This window comes from Toxotes jaculatrix, chromosome 9 (genome assembly GCF_017976425.1).
Source record: "Toxotes jaculatrix isolate fToxJac2 chromosome 9, fToxJac2.pri, whole genome shotgun sequence".
Lineage (NCBI taxonomy): Eukaryota > Metazoa > Chordata > Actinopteri > Toxotidae > Toxotes > Toxotes jaculatrix.
The window spans coordinates 18,486,745-18,509,234 of NC_054402.1; the positions used below are offsets into that span (position 1 = coordinate 18,486,745).

General features: G+C 39.8%; 5 protein-coding genes across 10 annotated transcripts; 2 read left to right on the top strand and 3 right to left on the bottom strand.

Annotated features, from left to right (window-relative positions):
- Positions 1-1,485: 1,485 nt before the first annotated feature.
- On the bottom strand, positions 1,486-2,901 carry pglyrp5 (peptidoglycan recognition protein 5). The gene is made up of 4 exons (XM_041047135.1): positions 2,862-2,901; positions 2,525-2,720; positions 2,270-2,388; positions 1,486-2,071 (listed from the first exon to the last, which is right to left on the bottom strand). Exons 1-4 carry the CDS (start codon positions 2,872-2,874, stop codon positions 1,896-1,898), a joined length of 504 nt encoding a protein of 167 aa, XP_040903069.1. The 5' UTR covers positions 2,875-2,901; the 3' UTR covers positions 1,486-1,895.
- A 549-nt stretch (positions 2,902-3,450) lies between these two features.
- On the bottom strand, positions 3,451-7,598 carry polr2i (RNA polymerase II subunit I). The gene is made up of 6 exons (XM_041047141.1): positions 7,437-7,598; positions 7,221-7,275; positions 5,772-5,845; positions 5,294-5,368; positions 4,113-4,164; positions 3,451-3,830 (listed from the first exon to the last, which is right to left on the bottom strand). Exons 1-6 carry the CDS (start codon positions 7,496-7,498, stop codon positions 3,768-3,770), a joined length of 381 nt encoding a protein of 126 aa, XP_040903075.1. The 5' UTR covers positions 7,499-7,598; the 3' UTR covers positions 3,451-3,767.
- A 90-nt stretch (positions 7,599-7,688) lies between these two features.
- On the bottom strand, positions 7,689-16,627 carry LOC121187741 (complement C1q and tumor necrosis factor-related protein 9-like). 3 transcript variants are annotated; one of them, XM_041047138.1, is made up of 3 exons: positions 16,485-16,627; positions 8,879-8,948; positions 7,689-8,272 (listed from the first exon to the last, which is right to left on the bottom strand). In XM_041047138.1, exons 2-3 carry the CDS (start codon positions 8,919-8,921, stop codon positions 7,878-7,880), a joined length of 438 nt encoding a protein of 145 aa, XP_040903072.1. In that variant the 5' UTR covers positions 8,922-8,948; positions 16,485-16,627; the 3' UTR covers positions 7,689-7,877. The 3 variants fall into 3 exon arrangements, with proteins under 3 accessions (XP_040903072.1, XP_040903073.1, XP_040903074.1); XM_041047139.1 differs by lacking the exon at positions 16,485-16,627 and adding an exon at positions 9,202-9,786; XM_041047140.1 differs by lacking the exon at positions 16,485-16,627 and adding an exon at positions 9,179-9,206.
- On the top strand, positions 8,811-18,830 carry lbhl (LBH regulator of WNT signaling pathway, like). Of its 2 annotated transcripts, none has more exons than XM_041047136.1 (4): positions 8,811-8,954; positions 16,131-16,206; positions 16,578-16,872; positions 17,659-18,830. In XM_041047136.1, exons 1-4 carry the CDS (start codon positions 8,920-8,922, stop codon positions 17,727-17,729), a joined length of 477 nt encoding a protein of 158 aa, XP_040903070.1. In that variant the 5' UTR covers positions 8,811-8,919; the 3' UTR covers positions 17,730-18,830. The 2 variants fall into 2 exon arrangements, with proteins under 2 accessions (XP_040903070.1, XP_040903071.1); XM_041047137.1 differs by lacking the exon at positions 8,811-8,954 and adding an exon at positions 12,074-12,424.
- Positions 18,831-19,879: 1,049 nt separating this feature from the next.
- LOC121187668 (C5a anaphylatoxin chemotactic receptor 1) lies at positions 19,880-22,455 on the top strand. Of its 3 annotated transcripts, none has more exons than XM_041047016.1 (2): positions 19,880-19,924; positions 20,108-22,333. In XM_041047016.1, exon 2 carries the CDS (start codon positions 20,135-20,137, stop codon positions 21,176-21,178), a length of 1,044 nt encoding a protein of 347 aa, XP_040902950.1. In that variant the 5' UTR covers positions 19,880-19,924; positions 20,108-20,134; the 3' UTR covers positions 21,179-22,333. The 3 variants fall into 3 exon arrangements, with proteins under 3 accessions (XP_040902950.1, XP_040902951.1, XP_040902952.1); XM_041047017.1 differs by having other exon boundaries at positions 19,885-19,924; positions 20,123-22,455; XM_041047018.1 differs by lacking the exon at positions 19,880-19,924 and having other exon boundaries at positions 20,109-21,180; positions 21,268-22,455.
- The last annotated feature ends 35 nt before the right edge of the window (positions 22,456-22,490 follow it).

The window sequence follows — 22,490 nt, forward strand, 5'->3', positions numbered from 1 at the left end:
CATCTGATATCACTCTCACATTCCTGGATAAATCTGACAGAAGCCGATGAGTGTCTGCCTTGAATACGGTTGTAAAATTACTGACATCATAAAATAGCAGTCGACTATATTTCCTGACTTTGAACAATTACTGTTCTTATCTGTGTTTCTGCTGTTGTTAAACAGGGCTTTCCTCAGAAAACAGAACGTCATTTCTTCAGATGTGAATGAAGCATGTTCAGACAGCAAACTAGATGATGTTATATTGTCTTCCTGAAGGCTCAGTAAATTAAAAAAAAACAAACAACAGCAACGAACAAACTTTAACTCTTGATGGTCCTACAGGACAAACGCTCAGGTGTATGGTGTTGCTCAGTGAAACACCATACAGTGTTTCACTGTTGAGTCGGGGTCTTGCATGATTGTGTTCTACATGTGACAGCATTGGTTCGCAGGCCACCACACACACACACACTTATTTTGTATTTGTTAGGTATTATGTATTACCCTGATGATGCACATGTAAAACCCACTCTGCCATTGCCATCAGAGCTCTCCCTTACATTTATCTGCACCACATTTGCTGCCTAATCACGCTGAAGCTCAGTGCCTTCACTTTTATTTCCATTTGTAACTTTTTCAGGTATCCCACCACACGGATAAACACCTGAAAACTGCCAAAAAACATATGCCAACCACCACTCTTACAGCAGCCTATATACCATTTGAGTTATGTCTGCCCAGTCCTGTATGAATGAACCTCTGCAAATAGGGAAGTCAGTGCATTAATGTTTGTTCTGATCCACAAACTGAAAAGTGAAAACCTAAAAAACAACCTTTCAGTCACTGGACCATAAGGGACGGGACAGAGCGAGCTCTGAACGGAGCAGAGGCATGAAAGGAAAATTTCAGACCATTTTTTCAGACCATTAAAACTTGGCATAAACAGTGTTTAGGACCATGATAAACACAAATTCTAAGCCTCCCTTTAAAAAAATACAATACTAATTGGAAGCTCTCACAGATGAATGAAGGCCATTTCATCTGATGTTACAGGCCTGAACCACCACAGACAAGAGGCCACGCTTTACAGCACTGACCATTTACAATTCAAATGTGTGTTTCTTTACCAAAGCTGTAACACATTCTTGTTAATTTTGTCATTGCTATTGATCAAATCGGCTGTTACCCTGGGAGTTTTACAGGCATCAGGCACGGCAGCCGGAACTACACATGTAATCTGTTACCATTATAACCTCTCTTAGTCAATTTGATAGGGGCGTCCCTCCATAATCCCTGTGCTGCACAAGTGAGCACTTGTTGGGAATGTTTCTGGCACTGCGGAAAGCATGCATTGTTACCTCCACGCTTGTAATTCCATTGAATCTTTTCCTTGGTTCTTCTCCTTTCTCCTCCTTAAAAATTAAATCAAAATCAAATATGACATATTGCAGATAAATAATATTTGTTTCCAAGTGACCTGCAGCATAATGTTAGAACGGGTTAAATTCATGTGAATGTTTATTTTACACCATAATCCACCAATAACAATACCAAGCAAAGTATTCCTAAGTAAAATGTATTGCACACGAGGTTAATATTGCACCTAGAATTAACTAAAAACTGAGCACCACTCCAACAATCTTTTAAGTTGAAACAGTTTGTAAACATTATGCACTTCTTGACAACTAGAGCTCCCTCTGCTGCAAGAAAAAACAAGGCTGTGAACATGTTGTGAAACCTGTAGGACCTCTTCTTGTTTCAGCACAAACATTCCCTTGGTTAGGAAGAGACCCATGATGAAAATATTGTGAAAATTAGTGTTTTATCTATAAAGCTCCTGTTCACCTTGTTATATACCAAAGGTTAAAGTTTGTGCAAAGCGGTAAAAACACCCAAAATTTGCAAAGCAAACTTTATGTGGAATCTCTCAGTTGTGGTAGCGCAGCATAAAGTTTTTCTCCTGGACATTCTGTGTCTCCCAGATCTCTGTGACCAAACAGAGAAAACTCTTTGTGTAAAAAGCCCTGGCAAACTCCGGACTGCAGCAGCTGCTTTACTGACAGTATTGCCTCTTTGCTTGGTGTGTCATCTGAAATTAAAAGAAGAAGTATTGTCATTTTATGATGCAAAGAAAAATGTGTCTCAAATCATATGTCATTGACTTCCTAAAACCATCCTGTTCATGCTTCTTGAAACTGCAGCGTTTTACCCCTCTCCTGGTTTTATGCTCTACACATGAAGTGCTGTCATTGTTGCCACAATACAAAAAGTAAATACATGTGCTTACTGTTGAAGTTGCCCATGAAGGCAATCCCAAGTGAGTCATGATTGTTGCCTTTTGTATGTGCCCCTACCACACCCCAGCCACGCCCCTCGAACACTGTACCATCTCCTGCGACGAGAAAACTGAAACAAAGCGTTGTTGAGAATCCTTTAGTATCGAAAACTGGCAGAAACTCAAAACATCCATATTGTACATACAAAACTGCATTGAAAATACTCTAAAATTGACATTTGCCAGGTTCAAATATTAATTACTCACTTATATCCAATGTCATCGAAGCCTCTTTCTGTCATATGCACTCTCTGAATGCTAACCATGTGGTCCTTGCACTCTTTCAGGCCGGTGAATCTTGGGAGGGCAGTGTGGTGAATGATAACTCTCCGGGCCGAGCTTTTCAGTCTCTCCTTCTGTTTAGGGGCAGCTGCTCCCCACTGCGCCCTCGAAACAGTGCTCACTGAAAAGCAGTTTGAAAACAGTCAAAAGCATATTCAAAATAGGAAAAAAACGCTGGCTCATGCCATAATTGTAAATGTAATTAGCAACAACAAGATCTCCGTGTCTAACATCTATAGTATAAGGCTGTTTGTTGTCGTACCTTTTTGCTCCATGACTCTGCACTGTTGCCTTTGGTTTTGGTGACTGACCAACAGCAGATTGTGCAGCTGCCTTATCAAACGAGCCTGTTTCAGGAGGTGTGGTCATGGGATTTACACCTTCTTTGTTCTCGTTGCGTGCGGATGAATGCCACTTAGATGAGCAAACAAGTTATTTTCCAACTGGTCACACATGCTGAGTAATCTGTAGTCTACAGTTACACAACAACTTGTTTGGAATATACAGCACAATTAAAAAAGGAGGAAGTGGAACCGGACAGTATTCCACGTGGTAACAGCAAAACTGTGGTAGTTTCTTTCCCACGAATCAAACATGACTGTATTAAAATCATGTTAAAAGTCTTGGGAGGGAAAATCAGCTGTACCTGTTTTGCAACATCAAGTGACATTTATGTTTTTACAGCATGAGGAAACAAGAAGTGGTATAACCCTGATAACTGTAATGAGGACAATTAACTTGTCCTCTTTACAGTTGCTGCCAAAAGCATGGGTGTATCTGCTAATACAGATATTTACAAAGATATTTGTTATATGTTCATGTGTTTCAATAAATACTCAGAGACATTTGAAACAACTGTTTTTTTTAATCTAACAAAATATAGCTGTGAATGACAACTGTTAAAAAAAACTATTCATACATTATATTCACAAGATGGTGTCTGGGAAACATGTCATACAAAGATGGTTTCAAGGTCTACAAACATAAACAGTACTGCTGTTTGACAATAAACTGCTACTGATAGTATATTTACATTTACCTAGAATTCTGACCAGTACGGTGGAATAAAAATGTGTATCGAAGCTGGAGCTAGAGGCTTGTTTTAGCGTGTGTGTGTAAACACCATTACTGTAGATGCAAATGTCAGACTTCCTCATCATCACCAGCTTTACTCTGTCCATCTGTGTCCACAGTGAGGAGCCGTGCAGACGTAGTACAGTCTCATAGCATCCTGTCAGGAGAAACAGAGCGTTTGCGTTAAATAGTAGATCTTCTATACAGTTGTTGAAATCCAAACAAATGACATGTGGCTCACAGGACAAGGTACTGAGTTTCTGATCGTTTTTGGTAGGATGATGGGATAAGTTGGGTACATTATTGCACACTACTATTAATGTTTCATTAATGGGTGAAAAGTGGCATGCTGCTGACCACAGAAAGCTGGTAAACTTATTCATATAAAAACTATATAAAGGTCAGAGGCACACTGTATTTAATTACATGTGATCATTACCTCAGCCTTCATACTGTGAGACTGGAAGAACACTGCCTCCTTGTGACCGCATCTGGGAAAAGACATGGTGCATGCACAATGTTAGAAAATATTTTAAACACAACAGCTCAATGTCACAAGGTCTGATTTCACAATGTGTTACAGTCCGGGAAAAACAGTGAAGTCTTCAAATGTATACAACAAGTCATTAATAAGTAAGTAACACAGTGTGTTTCTCACAACTTCTCCAACTGCTCCTACATGTATGAGCGTATATATTTGACAGTGAGTTGCAGTGAAAGATACTGACTGGATTATTTTGGGTTTATTTAGATGTGACCACAGCACTAAACAACATCTTCAGACACGATCTACAATTAATTAAATAAAAAGAAAAACAACTGACATATGTGAAGATGATATAATGATGATAGTAGGTAGAGACTGTTATTTAAACTCAGTAAGTCTATGTTTAGTTTGTGCTTCCCCAAATTATTTATCATTGCATGTTGTCTGACTCAGAAACATTCGAGTGTGATGTTCTGTTATCCATTAAACATAATCACTTATCTAGGGCAAGATGTAATGTTATGTCAGACAATACTTTTGGTATCAATACTGAATCAAATCCCTTTTTGTGATATGAAGAGGCTGTTAAAACAGTCCAGATCACAAAGAATTAACCCTTTCATTCAGCTGGTTAATGCAGCTTTCAGCTAATTTCAGGTTTTCTTCCTCATATAGATAACCACTCCAAATCACCCTTCCCCATACTAGTATCTAAGCATAACTAGTTTCAGTTTACACAAAATGACTGCACTCTACTTGCCCAGTCCAAAATGGAGCAAGGGTAAACGAGGCAGGCCCAAAAAATGGCTAAAATATTTTTGACTTACACTATTCAGGCAGTGACAGGGAAGACTCAAATAAGATCACAGCTTTAGCCAAGTGTAATTACAAGCATATGAGAGAAAAGAACCTGATAAGTTGGTAATGCTTAATCAAACTTGTTTCTGTGGCTTTGTTAAAGGTTCAACTTGCTGCCCTCTGGAGGTCAAAATCACATGATGAAGCTGTTGAATCTGCTAGAGTTGTTTTTCAGTACTGAGTGCTTTTACATATCCAGCTATACTGAACGTGGCACCAAACTAACAACTTAACTTACTGAGTGAGTGCAGTCAGCTGATTATAGTAAAACTTACTTGGGACAGGGGTGGTCCTCTGTCCTTGGTAGGGTTGGATCCTGCGATACATCAGCGATGATCTGTGTCAACTCACTGGAAAAAAAACAAAACACGATGCTTGAGGACTTAACAAAAAATAGTCCTCAAATGAATATAATTAAACACACTGAATATGCAGTGATGCCACATTTTTTCCACCAGTAATCTCTGTGATTTGTATGTGTACAGTCGAAAACACCAAGGAATAAACTTTTACTGATTTTCCCATCAAAGCTCAGGACAAATGCACACAAGTAAATATTACTGGATCTCCGGAAAATGCATTTAACTTAGTCACGTGTCCATGACAAACTATTTCGATCTCTTTAAAGAGGATTAGTGGTTGCAGAACAAGCAGGTAAGATATTAAAGCAGAGACGAAACAGCAGTGAAAACAACAGACTGACATATTAATCAATTATAAGCAAATCACCATCCTATGGTTTCTGTTACTTACTCAACTTCGTGGGTGATCTTGTTGACGTAGATGCAGCTGTTGTCTGCCTCCTGTTGGTAGTCACAATTCCTGCACTATGGGTTGAGATAATTTCGATTAAAACAACAACGACAACAAACAACCAGAGCACTTAGCAAAATTATTAAATGCGTACAGTGGAAAAATCTAAAAGAGTAAACAAAAAACAAACAGTCACAGGACAGGGGCCTCTTCCAGAAAGAAAGTTTGACAAACTCTGAACTTAACCCTTAACTCTGAGTGGACCAACTCTGAGACCAGGACCTGAAGAGTTTTCTGTACCATAACAGCCAAAGAAATTTAGTTCAGTCAACTGTGAGTGTGTTCACTCTGTGTTAGGAAAGTGTGACGTGAATGAAAAAAATAATGATAATTTTCAACTAGAGCCAGTATATTAATGTGTGTGGACATTTATGAATAGAAAATACAGCAACAGCAGTGACAGAGCCTGAGCTGTAGTCAGTTAAGTGAACACAATTGCATTTAATTCAGCATAGTCCACTCTGTCAAGACCTGAGTTTCAGTAATACATGATAAGGCAGGAATCCTACTGTATGTTACATTACATTTTTAAATATATTTATTCAGCTGTAACTTGGTGGGGACACAGTGCCGTTAGCAGCAGGTTAGCTTCACAGAATGAACTATCACAGTAACATACTCAAGTGATCTCTGTTTGTGTAACAGGAAACTCAGAGTTTCCCTCCTTACAGGCTTAACAAACGGATAGTTTGCACAAAACCCTCCTACTGAAATACACCCCAGAGGCTTGTCCCTGTACAGTCCCATGTTATATCAATGTGACCACGTGCAAGTTTGGACTGACTCCTATTTTGTTAACACTCAGACACATTGCAATGACCATAAACTGCAACAGGATCTGCTTTGATTGACTCAACCTGATGCGTGATTTTAACTCCACTTCAGAGGCCTGTACTAAGGAAGCAGGATTTGGGTTTAACGAGGCAACTTCAGGTTTAGCCTGACTTTATCAGTCAGGCTAAGCAGAATGATTTCACCTTATCGCCTTTGCATGTCGCTATAACTGAATTCAGCTGCACCTCTTATCATATTAAGTACTTTATTCATGGTTCTGATGATGTTGCTTGTAATTAATACTCACCCTCTTTCACATGAACATGCTCGTGGCCAGGTATACAGACCCAGGGTTAACTGGGCCAGTTGATAACCAGCTTCATAATGCATGTGATCCAGAACGGCAGATAACGAAAAGATATCCTGGGTATGTTGAACTTGCTTCACTGTACAGGCCTTGAGACTTCAACTCTCAGTTTTGGTTACTCCCCAGGTAAACTAAAGGTCCTGAGGTTACTGAGGGGATGTACATATGGAGACTGACTGAGGTAACTATAAAGCTACGGCAGTAGTCGTAGTCTGGGGTGAGCTCGTAACTTTCAACAAGACACTTACCGCATAAAGCAGGACACGGTTCTCCTTGTCTTCTTTAGGGTATAACATGTTGTTACTGGAAAACAGAGTCGGTGTGTTTAGTGGGTTCCTGAGGTTTTCAGTTCTTTTATCAAATGAAACGAAGCTTAGCCATTTGTTCACACAGCGTCAGGTTAACAAACGTGTAGCTAGCCGGAGAGGTTAACTTATCTAACCTCTGTTAGGCCACAGACTCACCATTCTTGACAAAACCGAATCCCGACAAATCCTGGCTCGTATGTTCCACTGTCTAAATCCATTGGAGAAACTACTGAGGGAAGATAAACTTGACAAATACAACAAACGTGATGCTAAGCCGCTATCGCGTCTACCGGTTTGAAAACACACTTTCTGCGCATGCGTATACTACTGAGTATGTGACGATTTCAGACACAGCGCCTCCTACGTGTTGGAAGACAGAAAAACATTTCCAATTTTATAAACGCCATAATGTATTTTATTGTATTAATATTGGCATGTAGCAATTGATTGACACAGTTCAGTTTGTTTCATTAAAACAATTACATTTATTGATGCAAAGGCACATGCGTTTGGTTTTGTTTTGTTATAAAACACTGTTTTCCTATATTCACCAGGAAAACACCAACAAACCCGACTGACATTTTGACACTGATGTTATTAACCCAAACGAAACCCAGAAAAGACAGTGTCATTATCCTCAGTTGCAAAGATGTCGTTCCTGCCAGGCCCCCAGAGATTCACCCAGACCTCGTCTCCCTTCCGCAGTTTGACCACACAGCTGACACTGGCCACTTGGCTGCATTTATCAGGGAGGGATGTGTGATACAGAGACACTACTTTCTCTCCGTTCTTGAACAGACCACACTGCCCACGCCCATAGACTGATGCATTCACAGTGAAGTGATAGAAGCCATCCTCGGTGCAGGTGAAGATGCCCGTGCTAGGACTGTAGCCTCCTCCCTCGTTGAGCAGCACAGTGGCAAACTTGAGGACCCCAGAGTGACAGGGGTAGCTGTCACTGATGTTCAGCTTGGCTGTGAAGGCTACGGTGCCTAGAGAGGTTGAAGTCACGATAATCAGAACTATGTTGCAAAACTGCTCTGGGTGTGTCACAGCAAGCATTTGAACTCTTGGTACAATCCATCAACAGAGAAAATGTTTCACAAAATGTTTCATAATCCAAAAAACAAATCAGTTCGTGACAAGTGAAAATAAATGTGGTGGGGAGAGGGGCTGAACATTATGTTACACTTTCTGTTTCTTTTCTTTCTTTCTTTTTTTTTTTAATGTACGGCCTTCTCCACCATGAACAAAATGTTCTTTGCATCTGGACTCTCCCCTTGACTGAGGAAACTGCAAAACCCGCCCAATATCTCAAATGAATATAAATATAAACTGATTCTAGTTCATTTAGCAATCAATACCAAAACGTGCGCAAAAATCTCTAATCTCCAATTTAGATTTTAATATGATAACGGGATGTGTAATGCAATACTTTCCACATAGCAACCAATAAATGAAGTAATGCGCACCAAGGTTTTCTGCTTGTCGCAACACCCAGCAGGTTCAGGGTATTTTCATGAGAGACAGTTTGTCCAACTCTTTGCAAATTCGTTACAGAGAAATATAGTGATTTTTAAATCGCTGTTTTTCTTTACCTGAAGGAGAAACGCTGTCTCCGCGACCAGGAACATCAGCCATGACTAAGACTTCAGATGATGTGCACCTCTGTAGGTAAAAACAGCAGTAAAGTATTAAGTACTTTTACACAGCCGTGGTTTTTTTTTTTAATTTTCAATGGTAGTTTTCTTCTCTCTATCTTAATTCCACTGAATATTTCTAATCAATGCAAAACAAGCACATACTAACACTATAAGGCTATATAACTATAACTTAACTATAAGTTATTTCAAAGGTTTTTTTTTTCTTTTGCTAATTTCAGAATAAAACAGATTTACCTCGGGAGTAAAGAGCTGTTTACCTGTTGTGTAAAAATCCAGAAAGACGAGCACAGACACAGAGTACAGCTGTTTGTCTGCAATCAACCGGAAACCTTTCCCCCTAAAGCCTTTAGATTCCTGGCTAACTTGTTCTTTAAATTCTTTTGGAAACTTTTGGAAAGACATACTGAAAACATACACAGTATAATAATACAGACTAATCCATGCAAAAATAGCAGGACAGCTAGGCAAAAAGAAAATATTCTGTTTACAGGTATCAACCTTTGTACATTTCTTATACATACAGGAGCAACACCCAGTGACTGAAGGAGGATAAAGTGACTCTTCAGCAGCCACACATACTTTCTACTTTTCACTGGGTGTAGAACAGTTGTCATATGCCATGACTGAAGATTGACAGTGGTGTGACATGATTCTGTTAAAAACATTGTGAAATGGGGGAAAAAAGATAGTAAATTATATATAAAAAATGTTACATGTCACATCCTTATCTCTCTGCACTTGTTTACTATCTGTTTCTATACTAATAAAAGTGATAATTATAATTTAAAAGAAATACAAACACTTTAAGCAATACAAGTTGTTTTCTACATGATCATGTTTATGCAACGTTTAAAAAAATAGTTGATAGTTCCAGACTATGCAGCATTAACTATTCAAAGAAAATGTCACTCTCTCTATCAAAATTAAATAAGAAGTTATGTAATCAAACATATTGACTGCAACACAGGTCGAAGTCTAAAAAGCACTTCTAGATTCTTTGCATAAGGTGTACTTGCAAATTCTCATACATATACAACAGATCTAGACATGTTTCTGCCTTGGGGGAGATTTTTTATTATTTTTACTCATGTACAGATCGACACAAGTGAGGGGTTTTTCTTTTTTTTTATTCCTTTACTATTCCTCAACGGGGAAATTACTCAAGTGAACGAAACACCCACACAAAGCATACACATGCACTAGAGACGCTGGGGCAGAGGCCTGCCTACTATGGTGTCTGGTTTCAGTGTGGCCTAAAATGCAAATATTGCAATTATAAAAAGAAGCCATGAAAATGAAAATTTTTAGAGCCTTCCAAAGAGTTTTCCTCAGTGCTCTTTAGGAAACTTAGTGTAATCGGAGACTAACAACACAATAAAATGTAGTCACACTGGCACTGATGAAGGGTGGGTGGGGTGTCACAACATTTCATACCACAAAGTGACTGTCAAGGTCTCCCATGCAGTTAAAAGTGGCTGTGCAGGGAAAATGGTAATAGAATACAAAATCAGTACTGTCAAGTGATTAATGGTCCAGTTTTCTTTTGTATTCGGTATTTCTGATTGTTTTGGACTCAAGCGGCTGAGTAAATAAGTAATGGCAGGAAAAAAAACAGCTGTCTGTTCACAAGCCTCATTGTTTGTGAAGATTCTTCAGATTCTTGTCTACTCAGTAATTAACAAAGTGCTTATCTCTAATAACAGACTACTTATTTGCACAGATGGAGTTTAAAATTCAGAACATTGAATTTCACAGAGCTGAATTTTGCATGATCCTGGTATTTTGTTTGTTGTTTGGTAAAGTATATGATCACATACATACGTCAGCTGATACTGACCAAGATTTACATCAGTTATTTAATATGGAAGTTAACACAATTTTGACCATGAATATAATCACTATTTTCAAAATTTTGAACTTTGATTTTAACATTTCTCTTTTATAGGGCAATCCTGTCTATTTTTCAATACCGTTTCAAATTTTTAATCACATTTCTTTAAATTCACATTACTCTTCTGTAATAGTGTTACAACAAGTGGCAGGATAAGACAGAATTAGAGTCTGAGCCTGAGCCAGAGGGGGGATTAAGAGCAGAATTGAGAAATTAACACAATAACATCCTCACAAACTGGCCTTCACTTTTTGTGCCTCTGTCTCTGACCTTTGGGGCATTGTCCTGGCCTCATTTTAGCTAAAACACATTCTCAGCAGATAAGTAGGTCTTGAAAAACAGGTATTGCTGGTTCTTTTTAAAAAGTCAAAGTTGTCTGATCACTAACTTTGCACTGAGTGTAGATGATGGTAAAAGCAGCCAACTTAAATCTGGGTGAAAGCAATGACCACACATTTATGTAAGCACTGAGGGTTAAGAGGAAGCAATGTCCTGATTCTGCAGAACAGATTGATTGCAGAAGTATGTTTTCAGCTGTAACAATCTCTCCGAATTTTTTATTCAATAGAGTCGTAGGACACCCTTCATGTTGCAATGGCTCCTTCACTACCTTGTTCCATATAGAGCCCACTGACTTAGTCTACAGAGGGGATTACACACTGCTTTTAACAGCGCTCTGTCTGTTTAGCAATAGTTGGTGCCTGTTATATATATATCCATCCCCTCCCCACCCCTGAGCCCTTGATCCCTAGGCTAATTCCATGAATCGTCCAAATCTAAATCCACTCATGGAGCAACAGCATACACAGTTGGAAAAAGAGAGAGAGAGAGAGAGAGAGAGAGAGAGAGAGAGAGAGAGAGAGAGAGAGAGAGAGAGAGAGAGAGAGAGAGAGGGGTGGGTGGGGGGTGCACAAACACACAAGATGGGGAGGAAAGAAAGAAGCAGATATTAAGTTGTGCAAAAATTCTCCTTGAGTATTTTGTGAGCAGATATGCTCCTCTTGTGTCAATTTAACCTCCATCAACAGTGGGGCCATGTGCCATCTGTGTGCCCTTTATGTGCTTCCTTACAGATGCACCAGCGACCCAGTGTGCCAACTCATCAGAGGGAACTGTCAAGCCCGACTGACGTCACCCATCCAGCCTCTGTAATCGAAAGAGACGTTAATCCCGCTCCTCTCCAAAGCCTGGCAGTGGGTGGGGTGGGACAGGCAGGGATATTGAGAGAGGCATGAGGAAGGAAGTTGGATACGGGAGACTAGGGAGTCCATGTAGGCTCTGGGCTAGCAGGCAGACTCAGCACTGATCCCAATAAGTGAGACAGGTGCCACCCTGACTGACAAAGGAAGCCAAGAACACCTCCACCTCCTGATCCTCTGCTAAGGGACTAGGAACCCCCCCCATCCAAGCTTCGCCCTGGAGGCCAAAAGCCTCGCTGAGGGCTCTGCAGAGGGGGAATGCTGTGGGAGCTGCTCACCTCCTCCTGCATCCCAACTCGTGACTCCTGTACCCACTGTGGAGGAGCCAGGCTTCACCACTGTGGAGCTGTGCCAAGATGGAGAAGATGTCTACCTGACTGCAACTGAGGGGTAAGAGGCTAGTTGAAGTTTGTGTGTGTATTTTAGATACAAATATCATTCGCACTATCTAGATTTTCGAGATTTCCCCAAGTGTATTTTAGACCCACACACAGTTCACACTTGATAACAGAAGATGGTAAAGGTGTGAATATTCTCTCTCTCTCTCTCTCTCTCTCTCTCTCTCTCTCTCTTTCTCTCTGTGTGTGTGTGTGTGTGTGTGTGTGTGCGTAGAAGAGTCATGAACATAAGACCTGGTGTAGTTAACAGTGACTGAGACATTCAAATCTCCATTTTAGCAATTTATGTTAAGAAGAGTAAAACAAGAGGCACTAAGAAACAGTTCAGAACAGACAGATGTAGGAGGTTTGATGATTTACAGAAACCAGCTCTCTGTGGTCTGAGTGTATATGCAAGTATCTGAATTTTGTCTGAGTAAGGTTTATGGTTTAAGGTGCAAGACAACAGGATGGCAAGTGGGACAAGTACAAGTGGGAAATGAAACATGGAGGTCAAGACAAGACAAAGGAAAGAGAGTAAACTTTACTACATTAACAGAAGGTCCTTGGTTAAACCCTGGATTGAGTGTAATTGTGTGTGAAAGGCTGTGAGCAGCCATTGTTTTGCATGAGAATGTGGGTAAGAGTTGGAGGAAGAGAGGGTGAGGAAAAAAGAAAGAAAGAAAAAAACAACAAAAAGTAGGAGAAAAGAGATTACAAAATTAAAACAAAACTGCTCAGGCTCCGTGTTTAAGGGTTTGCTTGGTGGTTTGAAGTTTCTGAAGGGCTTGAGAGGTCACAGCAGGTTGCCCTGGTGATATGACTGAATTAAAAACAGCCCGGCTCTGGTCATACCACACAAGTGTAAAACAGCTGTAATAAAACAGGAAAACCTCATGGCCAACTGAACATGACCTCAGAATGTCTTCATCGCAGTTGCATGCATCACATTTGAACATGTTGCAAGGACACTTTTAAAGCAACATGTCTTCTTCTTTTCTATTTAGTAAATGGTCCCAAATTTCAGATCTCTCATTGTGGTGACCTATCACAATTTCCTCTTCCTGATGACACTAATCTCAGCTGTTTAGTCCAGTAAAGTCAATTTATTGATATAGTGTCAAAAGTGTGAACTCAGGCCTCAATTAGACTCAAAAAGACCACTAAATGAAAAAAAATATATATATATAGTTCACTGATCATTTGGCTCATGGTCATTACAGAAATATCATATCATATCTTATTTTTTTCTACAGATAGTGATAAAGTGTGTTTTGTTGTCCCAGGCAGATGGAATGATCAGTTTCACAGAACAGTACAAACTAGCCTTAAAACCAGTTTTAATGAGGCAGTTGTTGTTTTATTTGTGGCCTGTATTTAATTCTTAAGTGAGATTTTTTATTTTTTTTTGTCATGCAAAAGAGAATACACTGCACAAGGAAAGACTGATTGTTGACTGAGCCGAAGTGTGCAGGTGTTTAGAGGGAATTTATATGAGTGGGATTACACGGAGGTTAAGCTTCTTCATCATAATAGCTGCTGAAAGTTTCCATCCCAGGTGACACTCAAACAGCTTAGTGTGCTACAGTTGTCACCAGCACAATATCAGAAATTGAGTTGTAGGGCCGCTCACATTCGCAAGTGGGTCAAAAATGATCGCATCCTCCCAAAGCTGATCCTATTTAGATGAGAACAGGGTGTCCTTGTTTTGATGGTTGTGCACACTGGCTTAGTGTTTCTTCATTTGTCACATTATACAATAAACATGAGCATGTTGATTGGACACGCAGGTTGAAATCTATCAAACTGAGGCAGTCTCAAAGAAAGAGACTGATGAAACATGTCAGATGAAATCTGATACCGTTATTGACATTCACAATTGTTGTAACCAGAAGTTCTACCTATGTCTAATAGGAAATGCACCAGTAACTCAGTGTGTATTTTGAAACCAGTTTTAGACACTTTTAGACTATGTTTGCAGCTAGTGATCTGAACATGTGATGGTTAAAACATGCTTCCCTTCAGACCTTTAGCATATTACATTCTTAGTATTTGATCTTAAGCCTATTGAATGCGTCTCAAACTGGCTGTCTCAGAGCTGATGCTTGCATCAACTTGAAAAGATGGCCTGTGTTACGGCAGAGTCAAGTGTGCATTAGTAAGAATAAACTATCAAAGGATTCAAGTACTGTATATCTTAGAAGAAGAGAGTACCGCCTAGCAACTCTGTGAGGTTTGATAAGGCACTGCAATGTTTTGAGTCAAATGATAACATCATAATGCTAATGTGAAACTGATACTGCCAACATGCTGAAGTTCAGCAAGTGTAAAGTTCACCACGTATGATAACATCTGCAAATTAGCACTAAACATAAAGTGCAGTAAGTTTTTCATTATTTTTGCATCCAAGGTAGCATGCGTGTTATCATAATAAATCTGCTGATTTTACTTCCTTTCCCACACCCTTCCCTCTCCTCTTGTTCACAACCAAAATATCTCAAAACTACATTTCCAGGAAGAATTCACAAGAACTTTCAAAATAGTTTGATTAATCATTTTAGTTCTTTGTGTAACATGCTGCTGTTGGCCAATACCAAAAAGTACCCGATACAAGGTCAGAAACAGAAAAACTAGAGATTAAATCTGTCTTTACACTGAAATTTCATTAAAGAGTAAGCAAGATTTAACAGATTGTGTCATTACACCAGGCCTCTGGATGAAAACAAACCATGATTGGTACTTATGGAGGCAGAACAGACTCTGAGACACAGCGGGAAAAAGAGAGAGGGAGCAGGAGAGAGGGATGAAAAGAGGATTCGGACAGATCCTCAGTTCTTCTTAATCCCCCTGTCGGCTCTTCTGGAGATCATAAACAGACTGAAGCTGGATATGGGCACAGGCTCATGCATGTATCTGAAAAAAGTGACAACTTGGATACTGCAGGCCATGATCCTGAGGTGACTTTGGGTTTGTGAAGGTGACATCTTGGTCTGCAAATAGTACCTGGGAGATGACACAGATATCTGAGGCTTTGGCTACTAATGCTCACAGTCATTTGCAAGTGCTGACAGTGCCAAAGCAGCAGCACATTTATTCAGTCAGGCTCGCAGTTAGGAAATAAAATATGAGCGTCAAAGGACATAATCCATTTTGGTATCAAACCTTGTTTGAGTTGTGCTCTAATCTGGAGTATGAGTGTGTTTCAGTGTGTGTGTCAGGAGTGACATAATTCACACAGTAAGACCAGCTTTGGCCAATGAGATATAGGACAGAAAATCCCTGACCAATCAAAAGCCAGGGACTTTGGATACTGTGATGAAGCTATAATTCAGCTATGGCACTGGGGGCATGAGGGGGGCATTTGATAGAAAACCGGATGAGGTGATTTCATTTAGTGCAACTGAATGTCAGACTGTGGACTTCAGTGCTGCTGGAGACTTGTGGACAAGTCAGATAGACATGTACGAGTGGGAGTTACAAGGAGGCCACGTAAGCATTTAAAAGGCCGAATCTTCTTTTTATCATGTGGACCCACACAAGCACCTAGTCAGATGTCAATAATGGCAGGTGGCAAACATAATTCATCTGACATTCAAAACCATGCAAACCGTAAGAGGGAAGAGGATGCTACTGAGGGTTCCATGCTGAGAGCAGCACTTGCTCTTTTATAGTGTATATCTAGCTTGTGTTCTAGTCTTAATATGGCTGTGTTTCTGCAGAGGGATGGAGGAGATGATTGGTCAAGATCTAAACTGTGAAGACATGCAAAGGAAGGACCAAAGACTGCCATTCCAGGTATGTTCCATTGTCATACTGTGACCAGAGTTGATCAAATAATTATTCATCCAGTTGAATTCATTACACCAAGACAACATAAAAAACCCCCCCAGCTTTGTCACAAAATGCTTCACAGAAAGGACACAAATGATGATAAAAACAAGGATTAAAAACCACAAGACACAATGTGTACACAAAATACAAGGTCAAGATGTTGCATAAGTGTGTGTCTGATTGTGTGTGTGAGAATAATAATAACTAGCCATTATGAGAGTGGTCAAAAGTGGACTACATACCTGATTTCACAAAACAGATTCTTCTAACACTGAAGTATCTTAGTGTTAATTCTCCGCCCAGTTCTCATGCAGCTGTTCCCCTTTTTCCTACAGATCTTCCCTGATCCTGTTGAGGTTGTCCTGGGTCCAGAGACCTCCTTGAACAGCCTGGACCAAGACCATGAGAAGGAGCGTCTACCCTCCATCGTGGTGGAACCCACGGAGGTGAGTGAGGTGGAGAGCGGAGAGCTGCGCTGGCCTCCGGAGAACATGGACATGGAGGAGGATGAGGAAGACCTGTTCTTGGAGCAGTGCATCCCCCCAGCTAACATCGCAGACTGGGGAGAAGAGGAGGAGGAAGAGGAGACGTCAGTTATACTGAACCAGCACCAAGGCTTGACGCTCATTGGTGAGCTGAACATGCTATCATACTCTCCACTTTACACTCTTAAGATGAAAAAGCCTGTGTGTCCTAATGCTCTGCTTGCATGTGCTTAGTTTGGTAAAACATGCTAACTTGCAAAGGCACATGCTTCTAGAAGAGATCATGAATACAGAAGACCCCAAATTAGCTTAGTTTTTCAAACCCCTTTTCCATAGAGAAGCCAAACTGCTATGTCGACAGTTTTAGTCCACAGTTCTCTAATTTTGCTGTGGGAATGTGCGTGTGACCTACTGTTCAAACTGCACACGAATGAGAAACTTATTGCATGTCCACCACAAACCAAGTGACAAGTCAAAAATCACACTGTCAGAATTTCTGTGAAGTATTTCAAAGCTGGAGGGCCTAGAAAACTGTTTACAACGTGCTAGTAAAGTTTGCCAAATCAACATGCACATCTAGATTTTGTTAAAAAAAAAAGATAAATTTAATATTTGATGAACAGGGAAAACCGATAAAGTTGGCAAATCTAAATCTGTTATTCTCTAAGCATATCTTCGCTGATGCTGTATTTTGAAAAAAACACACATATTGCATTTACAAAAAAAGACCATGCTGATTCTATTCTAACTCCCTGTTCCAGATGACGTGTTTCAGGAAGTACCATTTTTAATTCTCCATGCTGACAGTTCAAAAAGCTGATTGGAGTGACTCTACGTTGTGTTGCGCAATGCACAGTAAAAGTGCAAAAGTTTGATGTTAAATGTTAAATGAAAAACGCAACCCAAAGAGAGTGAACTTTTTTCTCTGCAGACCTTCAGTCGGATTCATTTAGAGATGACACCCCCACACTTCCACCGAGCAGTGCTCCAGCCCTCAACTGACCTAACCCCAAAGAACCCTGCACCTCTGATGACCCAGTGAGGACACATCCTGAACGCAAGTATATCAACAACTATGAACAAACATAGCAACCAGGACTTTACAGACACAGATGATGCAAAGTGTGAACTGAAAACCAATGTTGATGCAAGTAGGTTTTAGATGTCAAACACTGATGCACAGCTACATGGCAACTGCAATTTTTTTTGATCATGTATATCAATGCGTACACAGAGGAGCAATCCACACACGTGTCTGCACAGGGGAACATGAACATGGACAGTTTCGGGCACGCTAAGCTCAGATTGCTGACGCTGGTGACAGAGAGTTGGGCAACATGGTGAATTTATTGTTTATTTTTAAACTTTTAGGGAAAATTTTGCTGACGTGATGACTTTGTGTTTCAATTCCTTTGTTATTTCCTCATTTTTAAGACTCACTGATGTCTTAGGGGGATAAGAGGACATCCTGGCATGGTAACAAACTTACTTTAGTGTTTTGTTCATTATCGATACTTCATCTCTGTCTCTGATACAGTTAACAGCCTGTACCTTATCAAACATTTTTGTCATAGATAACCATTTAACCCCACCGGTGGCTTCTGAGGACATTTACCTAGTGATACCCTCATTTTGTGCAGTATTTATTAAAGCGCTGTAAAATGTGTTGGCTGTTCTCTGGTTTTTGGTCTTCTTTGAATTTGTTGAGCATTGTAAGATTTCACTGAATTCTGTTCATGGTATTATTTAATCAAAATCTCTCAATGAGACAGCCATTCCATGAATCAGATGTCTCATCGTGCATTATGTGAATGACTCATACTGACTAATGTTGTAATCTTTGAAATCAGCATTTTCCCAAACTGTTCCATGACCAATTATTTTTATAACCTTGGACTGGGCATCTGTTTGTAAGGCACATTTAACCAAAAAGGAGGCAGCTCTAGTTGCTTTTCATTATAGCTGTCGTAGATGCTACTGAGAACTGTAGTTGTGCAATAATACTCTAATTTGTGTGTAGGCTGATTTGTGAATGACTTGTATATATGGAAAAGTTGTTGTGTTACTGTAAAATGATTATTATGAATTTGACAATAAAGTATTTTGTCCCACTAATACAGGAAGTGATTTTCGGATGCTGTACGGTTATCTCTCTTTTTTGACATTTGGGAAATAGTACCCAATAAATCCATATCCATCTCTAATATGATACTTGTTCTTGGATCTAAACTGCAAAAATACTCTATGCAAACAGTGTAAAACATATTTAAAACCATCTACAAATGTTTTTTGCTTTCATTTCATATAACTTTTTACAAGACACTTTATTTCAGACTTTCATGTACCTTTGGTATTCTTAAGTAATTTGCACTGTCACAGCAGCAGAAGTTCAAAAACAGATGAACTTTATAGATAAATAACTAGAATACCAAGGAAATGTAAATTAAGCTGAAATGTTGGTCTCTGTTTACAACGTGTTGGTCTCAGTTCGTCTTTCAGACCAACAAACCAAAAATATTCACAAATAAAGTGAGTACATATCAAAAGTCTCTAATCAATAAAATAAATAACATAAAAATACATAAACAAACATGAAATGCCCTTTTACACTTTAGCATATTATGCTTAAAGCAAAAACAAATTGTTTATGAAGGTTAATTGTCTGATTCTTCATTTCATCTGTGTTTATTTCACATTTACAATCCTTTTGAAATAAACACAGGTCTCTTGTATGAATGTTGCCTTTCGGCATCAGGGTGTGTTACACCACTAAAACCTTTTTGGTGAAAGTTGACAAATTGCATTAAAAACTGTGTTAGCCCACTGTGAGACAACAAAATTATTTATCAGCAATACAATGATATAATAAGATTGTATAAAAAAAACAAAAAATGTTCATAGGATTTTAAATATGTGCTAAAATTGGCAGAGGAGCTATATAAATTTTCAGCAATACTGTTTATAGTGACTTTTACTCTATGTATTAAATATATTACATTTTTCAAAATTATTTTTTTCTCCAAGAAAAACTACACGTCTAAACCCCAATGTGTGCGGACAGCTTGTTGCATAGACTCTTGTGAAAGTTTTGGGTGTGAGCTTGACGGATAGGAGGGTATTAAACACACTTTAAAGCAGAACAGCCACAGACCTTCCTGCAAGCAGTGTGGGCACAACATCAACAGGCCACCAAAACAGTAAGTTGAAATATTACCAAAGTCAAATTTTAAGATTTAGAACCAGATTTTCCATATTTTTTATAAGATAATTTAACTTTGATCACATTTGTCTCACTTTAGATTAATCTAGAAAGATGTCCACCTAGTTAGAACCTTAATTTAAACATGATGCTAAATGTTATGATGCATTATTTTTGACAGCTTTCCCATCTACAGCTTAAACCAACCATGGAGTATCCTGAGGATTTCTACAGTTCTAACTTTACTGATCTGTCTGACTATGTCCTGCCTGATATTTTTGACACTTTGACCCCTGAGATTCAGCCCATCCAGATAGTGGCTCTGGTATTGTATGGTCTTGTGGTTCTGCTGGGTGTCCCTGGAAATGCTCTGGTCATTTGGGTGACAGGATTCTGTATGCCCAGCTCTGTCACTTCGGTCTGGTTCCTCAACCTCGCCCTGGCTGATCTTCTGTGCTGCCTCTCCATCCCTCTGCTCATGGTCCCTTTGGCCCATGACGACCACTGGCACTTTGGCCCGCTGGCCTGCACGCTGGTCAAAGGCTTGTTTTACCTGGTGATGTACTGCAGTGTCCTGCAGCTGGTTTTGATCAGCGTGGATCGCTGGATGCTGGTCAGCAGACCCGTCTGGTGCCAAAACAACAGACGCCCAAAACAGGCAGCCTGTGGGTGTGTTGTTGTTTGGTGCCTGGCCGTGATAGGCAGTATCCCTCAGTTTATCTACACTATGGAGATTGAAGCAGGTGAAGAGAAGCGAGAGTGCCTGACAGTGAACACTGTATTCAGTGCCTGGATGCTCACCTCCTTCCGCTTCCTTCTGGGATTCGTCCTCCCTTTCCTGGTTATTGTAATCTGTCACTTGGTGGTGTACCGGAAAGCAGAGAGTGGACTGTCACGTGGTCGGACCCGTTCCAAGCGAACGCTGAGAGTCATCCTTGCTGTGGTGCTGAGTTTCTTCCTGTGCTGGCTCCCTCTGCACATAGTGGACTTTCTCATATTGATCACCCCTCGACACTCCCCCCACAGCCCCAAAGTTTACCTGGCTCACATTTTAGCCCTCTGCCTGGCATATTTCAACAGCTGCCTCAACCCATTGCTGTATGTGTGTCTGGGCAAAGGGTTCAAAGACAGCATGAACCGCTCCCTGCGCAACATGCTCCACTTCATCAGCGAGGACCCTACAACCAGAGTCAGCATCACGACGACTGACACCAAGAGCACCAGCAATGGAAAGGAAACGACTAAAATCTGATGGTATGTTGACTCTGATGCAATGTTCTCACATTACTGTGGTCTCTAAGACTGAGGTTTGGACTTTGAAGCACCGATTTATTTTAACAGGAGAGAACTCTTCTTGATTCCTGCACTGAGCTTGGACAACCACTGAGCTTCACCATAACCCACTGGTGCCATTACAATAAACAATGAACTGTAAATATTTTTAAACTGGTTAAACTTAAAGAATGTAAGTAAGTCCTCCCTTCAGAATCTGAGTTATCTGGACTTGAGTTGAAGAATTAGTTCAAAGTCGTCTTATGAGTTTAGAAGATACTGTCAGACTTCGGTATGATGTTTTACAGTGAATACTGGTCTAATTAACGCTGAGTTTTGACTCGGAAAGTGTGAACACAAACTGCTGTCATGAGATATTTTGCAAGAGACTTTTGCGTAGGTAAAACACAAAGATAATCAGGACTGCCATCAGTTCCTGACGTGATTACACATCAGGAACTATTGGCCAATCTGTGTGTGTCTTAACACTTCTGTTTTTTGCTCTGACGCATTCCTGATCTCAGGTCTGATCTGCTTTTTGCGTGTTGTAATTCCTGTTTGTTGTCAGAAATTAGATACTGAAATGAACATTACTGTATGGCATAAAGCACTAATAATTAATTCTTGTGACACACATGAGCACACAGATTTGACCACTCGCTTGTGTAACAGCAATAGCTTTACCACAGTGAAAAAAGAAAGTCGTGTTCTTATGTTCTAACAATTCATTCACAGACCACAAGAGGGAGCCAAGCTCAAAGCTCTGAATGGCTGATGTGCAAAGGATAATGGGCCTCTTGAGTGAGACCCATTGTATGAGGGCTCATGTTAGTGTGACAGACCCTAAAGATAAAACATACAGATTAGAGACTGGTAACATGAGCTTCAGTCCGTTTGTCAAATAAATGTACCTCTAATGCACTAATCAGCATGTCTACAGAAGTCTATGAAATGTAAATTAATTTTTCACTAATTTTTATAACTTGCCTAATACATGTTTATATTAAAAGATAAGATTTTACTGAAAATGTAAGGAAAAACAAAATAATAAAAATGTGCTAATGTACCAAAATTAAGAACAAAATTGCCTTTATTTAAAAACTACATTCATTGCAAACAAGGCCACGTGATGGTATATACAAAAACATACATATTTACAAGAGTGAGTTAGTCTGTGTGTCTATGTCAATGAATTTGTGCACTTAAACATACTGTATATGCAGGCATGCATGTACATGGTCCCTTACTATGGCCTCTAAAGCCCATTCCTGACTCACAGGTTGGTTTCATAG

What these genes read in the sequence shown, in the direction of transcription:
- LOC121187741 (XM_041047138.1), bottom strand. Translation starts at nt 8,921, where the DNA reads ATGGCTGATGTTCCTGGTCGCGGAGACAGCGTTTCTCCTTCAG. An exon ending in AGACAGCGTTTCTCCTTCAG is followed by an intron (nt 8,273 to 8,878) that starts GTAAAGAAAAAC and finishes CAACCTCTCTAG; the next exon opens with GCACCGTAGCCTTCACAGCC.
- polr2i (XM_041047141.1), bottom strand. Translation starts at nt 7,498, where the DNA reads ATGGATTTAGACAGTGGAACATACGAGCCAGGATTTGTCGGGATTCGG. An exon ending in ATTCGGTTTTGTCAAGAATG is followed by an intron (nt 7,276 to 7,436) that starts GTGAGTCTGTGG and finishes TCTGTTTTCCAG; the next exon opens with TAACAACATGTTATACCCTA. An exon ending in CTCACAGTATGAAGGCTGAG is followed by an intron (nt 3,831 to 4,112) that starts GTAATGATCACA and finishes TTCTCCTGACAG; the next exon opens with GATGCTATGAGACTGTACTA.
- LOC121187668 (XM_041047016.1), top strand. Translation starts at nt 20,135, where the DNA reads ATGGAGTATCCTGAGGATTTCTACAGTTCTAACTTTACTGATCTGTCT.
- pglyrp5 (XM_041047135.1), bottom strand. An exon ending in TTCGATGACATTGGATATAA is followed by an intron (nt 2,389 to 2,524) that starts GTGAGTAATTAA and finishes GCTTTGTTTCAG; the next exon opens with TTTTCTCGTCGCAGGAGATG. An exon ending in CTTCATGGGCAACTTCAACA is followed by an intron (nt 2,072 to 2,269) that starts GTAAGCACATGT and finishes TTTTAATTTCAG; the next exon opens with ATGACACACCAAGCAAAGAG.
- lbhl (XM_041047136.1), top strand. Translation starts at nt 8,920, where the DNA reads ATGACTAAGACTTCAGATGATGTGCACCTCTGTAG. An exon ending in GATGATGTGCACCTCTGTAG is followed by an intron (nt 8,955 to 16,130) that starts GTAAAAACAGCA and finishes GTGTTTCTGCAG; the next exon opens with AGGGATGGAGGAGATGATTG. An exon ending in ACCAAAGACTGCCATTCCAG is followed by an intron (nt 16,207 to 16,577) that starts GTATGTTCCATT and finishes TTTTTCCTACAG; the next exon opens with ATCTTCCCTGATCCTGTTGA.